At 42.6% G+C, this 16,862-nt stretch overlaps 1 protein-coding gene across 1 annotated transcript in view; it reads left to right on the top strand.

Moving 5' to 3' along the window:
• The first annotated feature begins 1,113 nt into the window (after positions 1 to 1,113).
• CMTR1 (cap methyltransferase 1) overlaps positions 1,114 to 16,862 on the top strand; it is a 24,829-nt gene continuing 9,080 nt past the window's right edge. The window contains exons 1-14 of the mRNA XM_010006032.1: positions 1,114 to 1,225; positions 4,639 to 4,661; positions 4,972 to 5,112; positions 7,485 to 7,643; positions 8,602 to 8,694; positions 9,425 to 9,496; positions 10,127 to 10,221; positions 10,326 to 10,398; positions 10,605 to 10,803; positions 13,241 to 13,359; positions 13,609 to 13,705; positions 14,914 to 15,046; positions 15,605 to 15,784; positions 16,193 to 16,249. Of these exons, the coding sequence (XP_010004334.1) occupies positions 1,114 to 1,225; positions 4,639 to 4,661; positions 4,972 to 5,112; positions 7,485 to 7,643; positions 8,602 to 8,694; positions 9,425 to 9,496; positions 10,127 to 10,221; positions 10,326 to 10,398; positions 10,605 to 10,803; positions 13,241 to 13,359; positions 13,609 to 13,705; positions 14,914 to 15,046; positions 15,605 to 15,784; positions 16,193 to 16,249 (1,553 nt within the window). The remainder of the gene's footprint in view (positions 1,226 to 4,638; positions 4,662 to 4,971; positions 5,113 to 7,484; positions 7,644 to 8,601; positions 8,695 to 9,424; positions 9,497 to 10,126; positions 10,222 to 10,325; positions 10,399 to 10,604; positions 10,804 to 13,240; positions 13,360 to 13,608; positions 13,706 to 14,913; positions 15,047 to 15,604; positions 15,785 to 16,192; positions 16,250 to 16,862) is intronic.

The raw sequence follows: 16,862 nt of genomic DNA, 5'->3' as shown, positions 1-16,862 counted from the left end.
AGGTGCTGCCCTGGGAGCGTGTCCGGGGGGAAACGGCGTCGCTCGGGGCTGCTGGAGACAAGCAAGCCAGAGGGAAAGCCGGACCTCGCACCGGCAGCACGAGGGCAGGTAGATGTGGGTTGGCTGCCAGTGGCCTTCTGGTGGAAGGGAAGAGGTGCCTCAGCAGTAGCACAGGCAGGGTGAATCTGCAGCCGGGTTGGTGGGGGTGGTTAAGGGAATTGGCCTCGAGGCGCCCTGTGTGTGCCTGTGGAAGAAAATTGGATAACAGAGGGTTCGTATTGGTGACCTGGGGCATCTTTTCTAGGCCAGCGTTCCTGTGGAGAATAATAAGCCCCAATAGGTTTTTATTTCTTTTTAGCAATAGCAGGAAGGTTTAGCCAGTTCTCTAAGCACCTGTGCTTTTTAATTTTCACCTGCTTTCCTGAGTTCTCGGCCTCTGTGGGCCTTCCCAGCTTGCTTCTGTTAACTCTGTCCTGAGTGTTAGTCCTTTCTCTGGTTTTGTGCAAAGTTTAGCAGCCACATCCAGAGGCTTGATCCCTTGCCAGTGATTCCTCATGAAAAACACAAATGCCATCCAACTTGAGCACATATATTTAATAAAGTTCTGCCACAGAAGTTGTGTAGGAAAGTGCCTTTTTTTAATTAACGTTTGCAGAGGTGAGGTCAGAGGTGTTTAGAGTCTCTTGTGACAAATTGGTTTCACCTTGCACAAGGTGTGTTTGGATAAAATGAATCTTTGAATCAATAGTAGTAACCACCTGTCATATATTTAAGTTATCTAAGTGCTGATGTTTTATTGTCTCTATCTGCTAGCATTCAATGGTAAGTAAGTTGTAGAAATTATGCTAAATTCAAGTCATCGTTAATAGGAAAACTGCTGCATGGGTTTTATGTTTGTTCAGTTATTAGTTTGTTTAGTTAGCTATTGAAAAAGGTACATTCAAAATAAGGCAGTGCTTTTGCCTACAGCAAGCTTGAGCTGTGAAGCATAAATACTGAATAGTCTGTAACGTGGTCAGTGCTGCCAGGCTGCTGCACCTTTTCCTTCAGCATGCAGGAGAAAGTTATTTTGCTTATTGTTTACCAAATGTGATCATCTTTTTTTCAGCAAAAATGAAGAGAAGGACAGAACCTGAATTTAGCAGCCCTCAAAAGAAGCAGAAGAAGAGGATAGAAGACTTGGGATTAACCCTCAGTTCTACTTCAGATGATGAACCTCAATTTAGTAATCATACTACTCAAGGTAAGGCTGGAGATAAGGTATATGCTGCTGCAGGGAGTCTAGGTGATAAGTAGGAATTAAATCTGTGTCTCCTAAATCCTGTTTGATAGCCTGAACTTCAAGGGCATGTTCGCTTTTCAGGATGAAAAACTACATTATTTCTGCTCATTACTTTGGATTGGTGTGAATTAGAAAAAAACAAACTAAGAACTGTATGAAGTCAGGCATGGAAGATAGAACTTGAGGTAGATGACAAGTGCATGATCCAAAGCTATAAAGATTCTTGTAATATATGAGCAGCATTAAAGTTTTCTATCTCAGCAGTTTTTTCTGTTATGTAAAGTTTTGGTAGTGAGGAGCTGTGGGATTTGGTCCATAAAGAACCTTGTAATTCCTCGTTGTTTAAGAAATAATAAAAAATTGGTAATCTTATCACATTTTTGCAGATGGGAGAAATTGAGATGAATACAAAAGGCAGGTTGATCAGGACTCCTACATTGTAACTTCATCTCTTGCTGTCTTGATGAGATTTTTTCTGGTGGTGAAGGGAGTTGTGAGAGCTCACAGGTGCTTGGTTTCAGAAAGAAAAACTATTTCAGAGTTAACTAAATGGATTGCCTACTTTTTCTTAAGCTGGAGTGCTTTCTCACCTGGAGCTTGGGTTCTACCAAAGATGAGGCAAGTGCCCTACACAACTGGTGTACTTCAGGTTGCCTCACAGTCACGCCAGCTTCTTCTGAGTCTTGGGGTGTCCCATGGTCTTAAAGTATTAGTGAGAAAGGGCCTGATAATATAAAGAGGTCTTTGTCTTTTAAAGAATGGATGAGGGGATGTGCATGGAAGATGAGTGGGTCACTTTGGGGTAGTCACAGTGACAGGTGTGTACCTGTCTGTCAAGGCTGGAGGGGAGTGAGGAGGTTAGAGGTGCAGGGTGTGACAGCTGGGGTAGGGAATGCTGTGGTGTGCTCAGGGCTGAGCTGAAAAATTCAGTATTCCCCCCCGCCCCTTTGGTTATTCAGTTCACATATGGGTCAAAATAGGCTGTAAGCCTTAATTTTAAGAAACGAGCCGATACAGTTCAAGGACATTTTGGATGGGGTTAATAATTTAGTAGTCTGTTACACCCCGTGTGGTTTACACTGAGAGAAAGAAGGCTGGGGGAGAAAAGTGATTTCAGATCTGATATCAGCTGAGCACAGCCTAGCAAGTGTTAAAAGTAAGAAGAGCCGTGAAGGCCTTTCTTGAGATTTATCTAGTGGGTATTGTGTTTGGGGCACATCATCAGCCTCTGGAAGATAAGACACTTCTCAAAAACAGGCAGCAAAGTTAATTGGAGCTGTGCATTGGAGAAGCAGAAAGCAGTAACTGACCCTAAAGCAAATTCCTTTGTGATGCAGTTCATATCTAGGAACTTTGTGAAGGAAAAACAAATGCAGCATATGTGACACGTTTGGAAATCAAGATGGGTACATAATATTACAAATGCAAGGTGAATCACAGCCTTCCTAATCTTCAGCTGAAAGCCTTAAAGGTTGGTGCTGTGGAACTCTAGCATACTTGTTGTGTGGGGACACAAGTCCTGAATCTTAGAAGCAGATAGTCCAGCAACAAGGATTAAGCACACATTGGAAGGGTTTTAACTGCAGTCATGTATTTCACTGTGGTGTCCTTAATTTTCACTTCACTTTCTTGTAATGGCCTTTCTTTACTAATTCTCCAGCTGTTTCCTGTTACTTCAGGGTGCTCAATTTTCTGTAACAGGAACATAAAGGGATCTGTGAGTTGGAAGAGGAATAATCCGTTTTTTCTCTTAAATCATAAAAAAATTAGGAGAAGTTCAGTGCTTCTTTCTAGGTAATTATAGCGTCTTTTTTAAACACTTCTGTGGACCTAAACTGTTCATGTTAAAGTGATAAATATTAACTTTGCTAACAAAAATTGTCTGCATTGTCTCAGGGCAACATGTGTAGTTCAGCTTCTAGTTGTACAAAGTAGCACAGAACGATTTCTAGTACTGGGTGAATGAGGGAGGTGGAGGTCTGATGAAGAGTGTGGCTGGGGATTGCTGCTGCAGTAGTCTGTATGGCCTGCCCCACAGCAGGAGCTTTACTAGGATGGATATGATGCTAAGCAAATTTCAGGAAGGAAATCAAAGCTATTGCTTCATCCTTGTAGTGATATTACCTCAGGAGAAGTGGAAGGACTCTGTGGGTTGTGGGGCCTCCCTCGCTACCCACCTGGTGTGGAGCAGGCTGCAAGGCAAATTATATGACTGCCATGATTCTTGCCCAGGTTCCAGTTACATCCTGCACAGAACAAATAGGTTTGGACGTCTCACAACTGTAGAGCAGCAGCAAGACTATGCACGTCATTCAGGCCAAGATTCTTCCCAAATACAGTGTATAGTTGTACCTGTTACCTTGGTTGGACCATTGACTTGATTAACTTCTTCCCCTAATCTTCATCTAGTGGTAGGGTTCCCTGCTCATGGCAGGGGGCTTGGAACTTGATGATCTTTAGGATCCCTTCCAACCTTAATGATTCTATGATCATTTAAGATCACATCGGGAGTATTGTGTCTAGTTCTGGGCTCCCCAGTTCAAGAGGGATAGGGATATGCTGGAAAGAGTCTACTGGAGAGCTACAAGGGATGATTAAGGGACTGGAACATCTGTCATATGAGGAAAGGCTTAGAGACATGGGGCTGTTTAGTCTTGAGAAAAGAAGTCTAAGAGGGGACCTTATTAATATCTATAAATATCTGAAGGGCGGATGTCAAGAATGGACCAGTCTCTTCAGTGATGCCCTGTGATAGGATGAGGGGAAACAGCACTAAGCAACATCACAGGAAGTTCCACCTTAGCATGAGGAAAAACTTCTTTACTGTGAGGGTGAGAGAGCACTGGAACAGGCTGCCCAGAGAAGTTGTGGAGTCTCCTTCTCAGGAGACTTTCAAGACCATCTGGGTGTGTTCCTGTGTGATCTCCCCTAGGTGTTCCTGCTGCAGCAGGGGGGTTGGACTCTATGATCTTCAGAGGTCCCTTCCAACCCCTATGATTCTATGGTCTCTGTCAAGGTGTTTTTAAACTAGATGAATGTCTTCTGATGTAATCTTTCACTTGGCTTTGTATGCATCAGTAAATTCCAGAGGTGAAAAACTGTTTCATTTGCTGTAGGAAACTTGTGGATCTTTGCCACTGAGGTGTGTAATGGAGTCAAGCTTAAGTTTAATATTAGGTCTAAGGGATTCAGCTCTTCCTGCAGTGTTGGCCATTTGATAGATGCCTGTGTAGTCGATCTAGATTTTTTGTTAAGTTAGAGATGTGAAAAGCCAGTATGTTTTATCAAGGTGGCTGATTGTTCTTGGCAGAGGATATTTGGACTTTTCAGCTCCTCAGGATCATTGCAAAGGTCAGATGTATCACACGGTACTGTCGTGGTCATGCTGTGGCCTACTTTGCTGCTGTAGAGGGGTTTGCCTGGCCTTTTGGGGAGCCTGGAATCAGTTGGCTCAGGAGGTGTTTTGCATGCCTGAAGCAAAGGGGCAGATAATCAGACTTTGGTTCCACGAGATGTTTTATATTACACTTGAGTACTTCCAGTAGCACATTTGAGATACTTCAGTGTCCTCTCTGTGTGCGTGTTGAAAGGATTTAATGAGTCACATTGTGTACTTCTTAGTGTGTGATGCCTGCCTTCCCTCTTCTTATTATTTTTGTACTTGTTTTTCTCACTTTTTCCCCCCAGAGTCTTCCAGTAGCAGCAGTGGGTCTGAGAGTGAAGGTGATGAAAAAAGACCAGTCTTCAACAATGAGTTCAAACAAGACTCTCTTGTGGAGGGTACTTCGTCTCGCTACTCGATGTATAACAGTGTCTCCCAAAAGCTCATGGTAAGTCCAAATAATTTTGGAGCAAACTATTAAGATCTGATGAGAGCAAAGACCAGTCTGTTTTAAGAGGTTTTGATTCTGACTCTGAGCATCCTTGTAGCAGGGTTCTGTGCTTCATTGAGCCAGCTGCAGAGCAGTTGGAGGAGGCTGAGAGCTCGGTTGAAGGGGGTCTGATAAAAAAGAAAGTTGATTCATGTGCAAAGGCTAAGGAGCAGGAAGGTGAATGTAAAGGGATGGATTTGTGGGTTAGGTGGCTTGCTGAGCTTGAAAAAAGTCCTACCATGTATTATTTTGCAATGCTTCAGTTAATGAATACTTCGCAAGAGAGGCCTTGACATATTATTTCTGTGATTGACATTAATTTGTTTAGTCTTGGAGGCTGCCTGGTGCATACCTTTGTAGAATTACTACCTTAATTACTAAGATATTTCTTTTTCTTTCAAGTAGTGCCACTCGGCTTTATGTAGGGCCAGAAATTTCTTGGAAAGGCAGGGTGTTGTGAATGGTAGTGACTGTGCCAACTGAACTTTGAAGGTGATCACTAACCCCTTGACTGCACCGTGTTAGTGTGGGGAAGAAAGTACTTTTAGGAAGTTCTAAGAAAACAGTAGATTGTCTCTGTCTCATGGTGGTCCCAGTCCCAGCAACTTGTTCTTGAGTTGAAAGGCAATAGTAGACCATAGAGGAGTCTCTTTCAGTGTGTGCTGTTAGGCTTACTTCCTGATGCAAACCTTCACTGTGGTCTCGGGACTGTCTCATAATCATGAAAGAATTTCCAGCCTTGATAACAGAGGGAAAAAAAAAAAGTTATTTCCAAGAGCAGCAGAGAAGATGAGATGTATAGCTGTGTATTACTTGAAGTGCAACAGGAAGTTTGGGACTCTACAGGGAACTGAATTTGGGCCTCCTTTTGTTCTGAGCTGGTGCTATACTTGCAGGAGCCCTGCCCAGCAAACTTTCCATGGTGGTGGGTCAGCTTGTACCTGCCTTTGCCAAGTTAGAAGTTCAGTCTTCTGCTAGAAGCTGGGAAGAGCTAGCTCCTGCTAGGAGTGGGAACACACAGATAATGCTTCACAAGGAGGTGGAATGCTGCTGACTAGTGGGATCATACCGCTGCATGAAGAAAGAACTTTCAGTTCTTACTGAATTCAAAACTCAAAGGGATCCAGAAGGCTAAGAGTTGCTGATTTCTCCTCTCTGGATAAATCCTGTTGCTGATCATTCAGAATCTGTCCATGTGTGTTTTTGGCACTGGGCTGCAGTTTTCTGGTTCTAGTGCAAGGCTGTCTTTCACTTGCAGAGTTCTCTACTGAGTTAGGATGTGTGGTTTCAATTGCTACAGTACAGGAGCTTACTACGGAATTTGGGAGGCTTTTGTTTGTAAGGCCTCATAAATTTGAAGATAAAGATGGATGTGATATCAAGTCTGGTTGAATGATTATGTGGCATGAGGTAAGTAAAAGGAAAATAGTCCTTGATTGCTAGGTGCTAAAAAATCTGTCCTCAGAAGACCTGTGTGTAATGGGTTTGTTGGCTGTCACATTTGGTGTACATCTTTCAAGATCTGATTCAGAGCCAGGTAGCAAAGGCAAGGGGAAAATGCCACGTACCTTTGTATAAAACCTGTGGGATGTTCTTGAGCTGTTTCTCATACAGGCTGGTAATAAATAATGCTTTCCTTGCCTCTTACCAGGAGCAGTATATGGATAACATTCATTTGAAGTGAAACTTACATCTTGTATTTACTGAATCTCATAGATACATACCAGAGGGAATGCGATTGACTGTAGTCATGCTTGTTGTTGTTCTCCCATTGCTAAAATTTATGGAGAGAAGAGCCTGAAAAACTGGCAGTTAATGAACATATTTCTTTTAACTTAAGAGATGGGAATGCTTTCTCGGAGCAGTGTGTCTTGCATTCCTCCTCTGAGTTTTAGGTGAAGATTTAACTGACACTCAAGATGTATGTGAGCACGTGTTCACAGCAAAGAGTATCATCACAACATGAATTTTTTCCTGTGCCAGCGTCTTTTGTTTTATGAACCTTCCATGCTTACTGAGAACTGTGATGAATAGCTCCATCCTCCTCACTCTTTCTCCCACTGAGAGGGCTGTTCCTGCACTTCTGAACCTTTTGTACTTTGCTGTCATCTCAAACATCATTCTTCAGATCTAGGTTTTTGGGTTTTTTTGTGTCCTGTCTCAGTGAAGTGAACTGAATATTAAGGCCTGAAAGCCCCAGCTGAGATAAAAAATGCCCAATGTCTTCAAGTCACTTTAGGAGGATATGCCATTTTCCCTTTCCCAGTAGTAGCAGTAGTACATAAACTCAAGTCCACCTGCCTCATGGGCTCCCTTTGCATTCTTTATAGGCCAAAATGGGCTTCCGGGAAGGAGAAGGTCTGGGAAAATATGGCCAAGGAAGGAAGGATATTGTGGAGGCCTCTAATCAGAAGGGAAGGAGAGGCTTTGGGCTGACCCTCAAAGGATTTGATGGGGAGCTCAATATTGATTGGCAGGATGAGCCAGAGGTAAGTACTACCTGTTTTGAATCCCTTTTCTGTTGCTGTGTTCAGGATTTGCCCTCTGGGAATGATGTTTAGTGTTGTCTGACACAACTGGGTAGCACTAAGTGGCTCTACTGGGTAGACCTGGGCCTTATTTTGTCTCAGAACAGCCTGGCAAAACTTGTTTTCTGTCACATTCAGGTGGCTTGTTGCTGTGGTCTATAGGATTTATTTCCAAGTTTGCAGTAGTGAATATGATTGGAAATGTTTACCACACTCTTGAGTTTACCTTTTTTATTTTGTATCTAATTTTTCATGCCTGCATAGGTGATTTTTAAAAATCTTTGTGTGTTTAATAGTTTCAAATAAAATGCTCAGATCTTCTATTCCTGTGTCTTACCAAGCTCTTCAACAGGGAAGAACAGTGGGAAATAGAAATAGTTGTCAGTAAAGTAAAGCCTAGTTTTGATGTTATTAGTGCAAAACAGCTGCTGTGTGTTTATATTAAAAAAAAATAAATTAATCACAACACTGAGTCCTAGGAATGCGGCAGCTGGAGAGTAAGCCAGAAGGTCCCAGCTCTGTTAGTTAGCAGCATGCTTGTCAAGTCATGTATGGTGCATGTTGTAGTACTTCACTTTCCATTTGAATTGTTTTCAGCAGCTGAAAATTTGCAGTGTCTCTAAAATGTATCTTGAGAGCACTAGGCTTTGTCTTGATTATTTATCAGACTCTAAGTGGAAGAAAGTGGTGGGTTTTTTTGTGTTGGAGGTTTTTTCTTATTTTTACAATGGGTTTTCTTAATTAATTTTAAATCCAAGCCAATATGCCATGTTTTAGACTGGGAGAAAAAAACCCTCTGATTGGCCCTGAAGTCATGGCCTAACCCCTTATGCTGGGATTGGGAGACAAACTTTTGGGGAGCAATTAATTGCTATATAGCAAACGTGTCTTGGGCTGTTCCCCTGTCTTGTGTTTGCAGCCCAGTGCCTATGAGGAGGTAGACTGGTGCCTCGAGTGTACTACGGAAATCCCTGACGCCCAGGAGCTGAAGGAGTGGATGACTGTGGGCAAGGTAATTTATTTCCCTGTACTGTACAGCCTAAGACGACACAGGTCTACTCAGCCTGAAGCAATTGCCTTGTCAAACAGTTGTAGAATATCTTAGGCTGGAGGGAACTTCTGGAGACTACTAGAGCAGCTTCCTGCTTAAAGCAGGTCCAACTAGATCAGGTTGCTCAAGGCCTTGTTTGGTTGAGTTTTGAGTATCTCCAAGGATGCAAATTTCACAGCCTGTATGAGCATCTGTTTCAGTGTTTGACAAACATTTGAAAAAACAAATTTTCCATATGACTAATTGGCATTCTTTATGTTGCAGCTTGTGTCCATTGGTCCTTGTCCTGTTGCTTTCAGTCTGTAAGAGTCTAGATGAATCTTATCTATTTCCTGCCATTAGGTACTTTCAGTCAGCCATAGGATCTCCCTTTCTCTTTTCTGAACAAACTGTACTCTCAGTCTCTCCTCATACCCTTGGGTATGACCCTTGTCATCTTGGTGATCCTTTAGCTGGGCTTGCTCCAGTATGTCTGTTGTGGACAGGGGAGTGCTGACTGGATGCAGTATTCCACATGTGGTCTCAACATGTCTTAAGAAGGGAGAATAATTCCTCAGCCTGCTGGCTACGCTTTTGCTAATACAACCTAGTATGTGGTTGGCAGCCTTCATTCGTTACTGATCCATGATGCATTCTGAAATGACTGATACCGTGTTTGCTAATTGTTATTTGTGTTCTCATCCTGTTCCAGAGGAAGATGGTGATTGAAGATGAAACAGAGTTCTGTAGTGAAGAGCTTTTGCGTAATGTCCTGCAGTGCAAGGTGAGACCCCTTTGTTAGAAGGGAACTGAAGTTTTGAGGAAGTGAGTGAAATAAGTAATTGAAGAGGTTTTAGTAGTTTACTTTGGTGATTAGTAGGAGCTCAGAATGTCCTCTTTCACCTTTATGCCACTGGTATGACCTCACATCCTGGTTGTTACTGCCTCTTCAGCAACCTGTTTTGCACCTCAGACTTCAAAGAGATGAATGAAAACAATTTCCCTTTCTTAGTCCAGCTGAAAGGCTGAAGACTTGAATGAGCTGAGGAAATAAGCTCCCTTTCTTTACTTTTGTGTTCCATCTTCCCTCCTAGATGTTATCAAGGCCTTGTAAATTGCACTACAGTGTGAGTGTGTGTATGTGTGAGAGAAATACCTTAAGCTGTGACTGGTTTTGAGGTGGATAACCACATTACTAGGCTCGGGAGCCATCAGAATTCTTCAGTCACTAAATTTTCTGCAGAGCTGGGGTGGCTTAGAAGAAGAGTCAGTATCATTATGTGACATTCTGTATTGCTGAACCAAACCCTGCACAGTTTGCTGTCCAAGGAGAGGGAAGCATGAGGATAGGCAATGCTCACGACCACCTCAAGCCTATGCTGGGCCCAGCTCAATTTTGTTTCTTTGTGCACAGAGCGTATTTGATGAACTGGATGGAGAAGAAATGCGTCGTGCCCGAACAAGGTCTAACCCCTATGAGATGATTCGTGGAGTTTTCTTCCTAAATAGGTTTGCAGAATTTCTGTTAGTGTAGCCCCTTGCCCATTTATGTCTGCTTCCAGCTGTGGGAGTCAAGGTTGAAACTTAATAGGTCCCTATTTATGTGTTCACAGGGCTGCAATGAAGATGGCAAATATGGACCATGTCTTTGACTACATGTTTACAAACCCTAAAGACTTTGAGGGGGTGAGGGCCTCAGTTTAACTTTCAAACAGTAGTACTTGCTCCAAGAATGGAGAATGTGGGGGGAAGGAGAATCCTTAGGTTACTAGCTGGGAAAACAGGTGCTTGAAAGAGTACTCTTGGCTGAGGAGTGGGGTTTATGGTGTATCTGGTTTGACTACTGGGAGCTGTTATTGGGTCAGTGGTATTTCCTCAGTTTCCTTTTGCAGAGGCCCTTGATAAAGGAGCGGGATGCTGAGCTGCTCTACTTTGCTGATGTGTGTGCTGGTCCCGGAGGCTTCTCCGAGTATGTCTTGTGGAGGCGGAAGTGGCATGCGAAAGGGTTTGGCATGACCTTGAAGGGACCAAATGATTTTAAACTAGAAGACTTCTACTCAGCTTCCAGTGAGCTCTTTGAACCTTATTATGGTATGTAGCCCCTTGTGTGTTACCTGATGTTTTTGCTTATGCTTTAGCCTCTGTATCTGGAGTGGGGAAGGTATTGATCTAAAAGAAGCCTGTGTATAGGGAGCCATTTTGCAAGGTAGAAGGGGACTGTCATCTGAGAAAGGAGTTCAAATTGGTGAGCCTGCATATCAAGTCACATTTCTGCACTTACTCCAGTCTGCCTTGGCAGTGTGTGTCCCACTGATAGTTGATACTTGAGTCCTTTGCTTTTCTTTAAAATTGCTTCACAATATTTTCCCCATTTCACTAATATCAGCCTGAAACACAGTGAGTGAGATGACTTATCATAGAACCACAGAATGGTTTGGGTTAGAAGGGACCTTAAAGATCATCTAGTTCCAACACCCCTGCGTGGGCAGGGACACCTTTCACTAGACCAGGTTGCTCCAAGGCCCATCCAACCTGCCTTTGAATGCTTCCACAGCTTCTCTGGGTAACCTGGGCCAGTGTCTGCCATCCTCACGCTAGAGTATTTCTTCCTAGTATCTAATCTAAACCCTTTCTCAGTTCAACACAGTTACCCCTCATCCTACCACTGCACTCCCTGATAGAATGTCCTTCCCCATCTTTCCTGTCGGCCTCTTCAAGTACTGAAAGGCTGCTATAGAAGGTCTCCCCAGAGCCTCCTCTTTTCTAGGCTGAGCAACCCCAACTCTCTCAGCCTGTCTGCATAGGCTCCAGCTTCCTGCCTTTCCCAAAGATCTATCAGCAGAGCCAGAGACAGAAATCTTACTTGTCTGACTGGCAGTATGCTTCTATATCAGACCTCCCTAGCTCTACTTGGATAATGGATCATAGGCTCTTAATAAATAGAAATAAAACAAATTTGGGCTAGAAGCTGTATCTGAATCACTATGACTGAGCTTCTTAATTCAAAGAGGTTTAAGGTAACATGTTTTACTTGCTTTGAGACAGACTAAGGAAGTGTACATGTGCAGTTGCTGCATCTCACCTCACGCGTAGTAACTTTTTAAGCCTGCTGATATGTTTGAACCCTCTGTCTGTGTAGCCCCCAGGTACAGGAGGGGAAATACAATTTCCTGCTTTTATTTTCAGACTGTATAAAATAAACTTGAGTGTGACTGTTGTTGAGAAGAGGATTTGCTTTTCCTGTGTTGTGTTGTTTGTTTTTTTTCTTTTTCCTACACCACTCTGACTTTTGTTGACTGTCACTTTTAACACCTCACAGTGAACTCTTAGAGAATGGTTAGTGCTTCAGGATTAGATCTATTACAGAGGAGGTTCATGGCAAGGGCAGCAAGGCGGATAAACACATTGTTCTAACAGTTGCAGCACGTGCATCTTCATAACTCACTGCAAACCGGTGTTACTATGAAGAGAGAGACATACCTGGAGAAATGAACAGCCCAATGACTTTGATGCATCTTCTCGATCCCTTTCTGTCTGTTATACTAAAAAGTCTAGTGAGATGTGTACAAACTCTCTTCCAGTGATGGGAAGGAAGTCGGCTGCTATAGTATTTGTTGTGAAGACCGGTAACAAATTCTAGTATCAGTTCACTTACTGACAGGATGATTCATGACGCATTTAGTTATCAAAGCACTATCATGCATCCCGATCTCTACTGCTTTCTAGTTCTCCAGTTTGGTTAATATGAGCTGTGGTTGTAGAAGATTTATAGGGACTAATAACAAACGGGAGTTTGGGCTTGTTCAAAGTTAGAATTGGTGAGCTCTAGAATACACCTTAGATTAGCTTTCTAAAGCACCAACCTGGAGGACAACATTCCTCTCTTTAAAAGGAGCCATATGGGAAAACTGTGCAAACATTCATGCACAAACTCTATTTCCCTTTCTCTACTCCCTTTATAAACTTTTTTGCAGAATTGTTTTTTGGTGTTGTTTTGGTGTTTTTTTGTTTGTTTGTTTTCAGTTGCTTTTTGGAATTCTGGATTATATTGGGTTTGGAAGTAGAGTATTGTGTTTCTTTGGGATAATTTGAATTTGAAGTAGAAGGTTGCCAATGCACAATGTTGCCTTGTCTGTAAAAAAAAAAAAAAAAAAGGTTATTAACAGGTGAGCTGTGCAGTGAGGTTGAACCTTACATTTTTAATAGGTTCAGCTATGTGTCATTCCTACTTGGATGAGAATATTATGTGGTTATGCAGTCAATTCTCAGCTAAGGGGATGGCAGTGAATGATTTGTCTTTTGCTGAGGCTAAGGGACAACTCATCATTTGAGTGTGCTTATCATATGGCTTTGTTAGCTCTGGCTACAGAATCTGACTACTTTTCCTGAATTAACAAGCATCTTCAGTGATGAGCAGGGGAATATGTTAATGCCTATTAAATGTTGAATACAGTAGATCACCTGCGCATACTGATCTTTTGTCTGTACTTGCAAACATGTTAGTAATTATCTTCTCTTTTCCCCTCAGGAGAAGGAGGGATTGATGGAGATGGAGACATTACCCGCCCAGAGAACATTACTGCTTTCCGGAATTTTGTTTTGGACAATACTGATCACAAGGGAGTGCATTTCTTAATGGCTGATGGGGTTGGTCCATTTTTTTTTCTTTTTGCACTAATGACCAAAACTGATACCTCAGTCTGCGTATAGTAGGATATTTGACATGCGTCCATAGTTACAACGAGAAATTCTTCAAGGCTTGCTATTAAAATTCCTGGTGGCAGTGTTTTTTATCTTAAACAGGAATCATTGTGATTGTGTGATTAAGGTGTATGGAATCCTTTGCTTGAACAAGAGTTTTGTGGAGATACTAATCATATGCTGTGTGCTTTGCAGGGTTTCTCAGTGGAGGGCCAGGAGAATCTGCAAGAAATCCTAAGCAAACAGCTTATGCTTTGTCAGTTCCTTACAGCACTGTCCATTGTCCGGACAGGTATGTTTTACCCATTAATCTTTGTCCTTCTCTAAGGTGTGGGTGGCATTGTGGAGGGATCCTGTACAGTTTTTATTAACGTGCCACAAAGTCTGCTCTGCAGCGAGTCTTAAGCTGCACCAAACTGAGTGTGTACAGATACATCCTGAGATGGTTGTCACAAGGTCGCAAGAACTGGGGCAGAAAAATAAGATTTTGTCCATTTTGCCTTTCATTCAAAGCATGAGGTAAAATGCAGTAGTTTAAAGCTCTTACAATGTGTCATGTAGTTGTCTTGGGCTAAGGTCACTAGTGTGATAACTGGACAGTGTATCTGAGTTTTATGGCACTAGCTTCCTGAATATTATAGCAGGCTGGATGGAACAGAGGGGTGTTTATCCAGTTCATCCTTCCCTCTCTATTGTGGCTTTTCTCCTTCAAACCTGATCAGAACAAGTTGATGTCTCACTTGTCTTAGCTGTAACTCACGGTTGCCAAATAATAGACATCACAGGTCTATCTGGTTTTGATGGCTTCTCTGTACTGATGACTTTATTTAGCATTTGGCACTGACACAAAAGATAAAAATGCTGATTATGTTAATATTTCTCTTGTGCCCCATGTTTAGAAGTAGCTGAGGCAATTATCTGCTTGGGAGTAGTCTTGAATGTGAGATGGTAAAAGGAACAACCTTTAAATCTTTCCTGTCTGGGTACATAATAGCTCTGTAAGACTGACTGCCTTTTGCTTGTGGAAATTGGAAATCTTGCTTGAAGGCAAGGAGTGACACAGATTATTTTCTTTCTAGATGGTGAGTTACTCTGTTTAGATAACATCTGTTAGTTTTCTCCTCCAGCCTGAAGTTTCTTGTTGCACACATCAGAGCTCCTCTTCTGTTGAGGCTTTTGCATAGTGTGCTGCCATGCCATAGGGCATAGTTTGGGCTTGAAAGTGGAAGATGGGGAGTGGATAGAAGGTTTGCTTGTGAGACAGCATGCAGATCAATATGATCCTGGTCACAGAAATGCTTTTCTCTTTGCTGCAGAGATATGGGGAAGATGGTTCATGGAACCTAATTTGCCCACTTCATGAATGTCTTTTAGGTGCTGTTTAATTGTGCAAAAACAAGGTCTGCAGAGGAGGAAGTTATGGAGGTGCCTGGTATCTCCTCCTTTCCTTATAATCTGCTGATGCAGGTGTGCTTCCTCTCTCTTTTTTTTTTTTTCCAGGAGGACATTTTGTCTGCAAAACCTTTGACCTGTTCACTCCATTTAGTGTGGGACTTGTTTATCTGCTGTATTGCTGCTTTGAACGAGTGTGCATCTTTAAACCTGTGACAAGCCGCCCTGCTAACTCAGAGAGGTGAGATTCTTGAGCATGGCGGACTAATAAAGAAGCCCTGTCCTCTAAATACAGTGATAGATGGATTTGGGTAAGTCTGGAGGAAGCTCTGTGACCTGCCTCAGTTGGCAAATGTCTTGGAGGAGGAAACATTTTAGATGCTTAGCAAATTACGATGTTTGACAAGGTAAAGAAGATACTTGCCAAATAACCCTTCTGGAGAGAAAGCAGTGGAACAGTATATATATCAAGTTCTGTTTTGCATGAAACAGCTGTGGTTCCAATGAAGTTAGGGAACATTGTGTGTGTTATTATTGTACCTATCAAGTTTAGCAGAATTGATTTACTACTTGAAGGAGATCTGAGGGGGTTTCCAACTGAGTTGAGTTTCCCAGTGTTCCAGACCATAGAAAATGTATAATGACTTTGTGATAGGTGAGATCGAACCTTCCTAGGGTTAACCAGGAGGAAAGAATTTCTGGGATTTGGAAAACTGTCCTGACAATGGGATTGTGGCAGGAAAGTTGGCTATGTGGAAGAACCAAACCCACGTGATCTCTCTGCCTTGCTCTGCTGCAGGTACGTGATATGCAAAGGATTAAAGCTAGGGATTGATGACGTGCGGGACTATCTCTTCATGGTGAACATCAGACTCAACCAGCTGCGCAACTCTGATGTGGATGTGAATCTTGTTGTCCCATTGAATGTGATCAAAGGCGACCAGGATTTCTACGATTACATTGTCCAGTCCAATGAAAAGTGAGTGTCTGTGGGCAGTGCTGAATATAGGCAAGTTAACCAACATGGTTTTCAGATGTAGCTGAGCGGTTGCACTCCTGGAGGTCCTTGTTGATGCTGTTACACTGCTCTGCTTTTGCTCCCTGAAGTGCTTAGCAGAGCAGAGGGACTCTTTGCAGAGAGAAGTGCTGTGTACTGTTAGTGGCTGTTTGCCCTCTGAGCACTGTGTAGAAAAAAGGGAACGCTACTGCCTAGTTCTTTCCAGTTGTCTCCCTGTCACTTTGAATCATGTTGGCAATAACCCATCACTGCTCTGAGAATCAGATCGGCTTCCTCCAGCTATCCCAGCACTCTTCCTCATTTCAAACAGTAGAACTGTCTTTGTGGTGATTAACTTGCTCCCTGACTAAAACTTGTCCTCTCTTTCAGCCACTGCAAAGTTCAGATAAAGGCACTAGCCAAAATTCGTGCCTTTGTTCAAGACACGTGAGTATATTCTCCTGGCTTTCAGTGAGGGCTGCATTAACCTGCTACAAATGCATTGCTGTGCCCTTCCTTAGTGTGTTCTTGGTTTGACCTGGTACTTGGCTTGGTCTTTGAAAGTCATAAAGTGAATAGCACTTTCAGGTAGCTCAGTTTGTGTCTCTGCCCGAGTTATTTGCAGAACCATGTAGGTGGAAGAAGGAGCTCTGAAAGTTGGTGGTCTTCTGTCGCCCTTGTTGAGAAGGCTTCCGTGCATTCCATTATGCTGATTACCATAAGTAGGTGTGCTCCTTGGCAGGAATGTAAGCAGAAAAGTTACTCCCAATTGGTATGTTTGATTCTACAGTAACCATCTAAGTTGGGTGTGGTTTGTAGCTCTTAATTTTCCTGGGGCGATTCCAAGTATCTAAGTTACATACCTAGAATTACCTAAAAGTTACAAATTTCTTGCACACACCTGAAGACATTACAGTGTGTAGCTGATTCCCTGGCATATCTTTTCTGTTTAGGTGTCATTCAGAGATAATACGTAGTAGAAAGTTGAGTGAGACTGATAGCCAGGAATGAGCTAAGAGTTGACTAACATTGACTATGGGTTTTGTGTGGCCTTCAGCAG

This window comes from Chaetura pelagica, unplaced genomic scaffold (assembly GCF_000747805.2).
Source record: "Chaetura pelagica isolate M959 unplaced genomic scaffold, ChaPel_1.0 scaffold271, whole genome shotgun sequence".
Classification (NCBI taxonomy): Eukaryota; Metazoa; Chordata; class Aves; order Apodiformes; family Apodidae; genus Chaetura; species Chaetura pelagica.
Note: the sequence above shows the minus strand (reverse complement) of the source record. Positions and strands in the feature narration are given on the sequence as shown.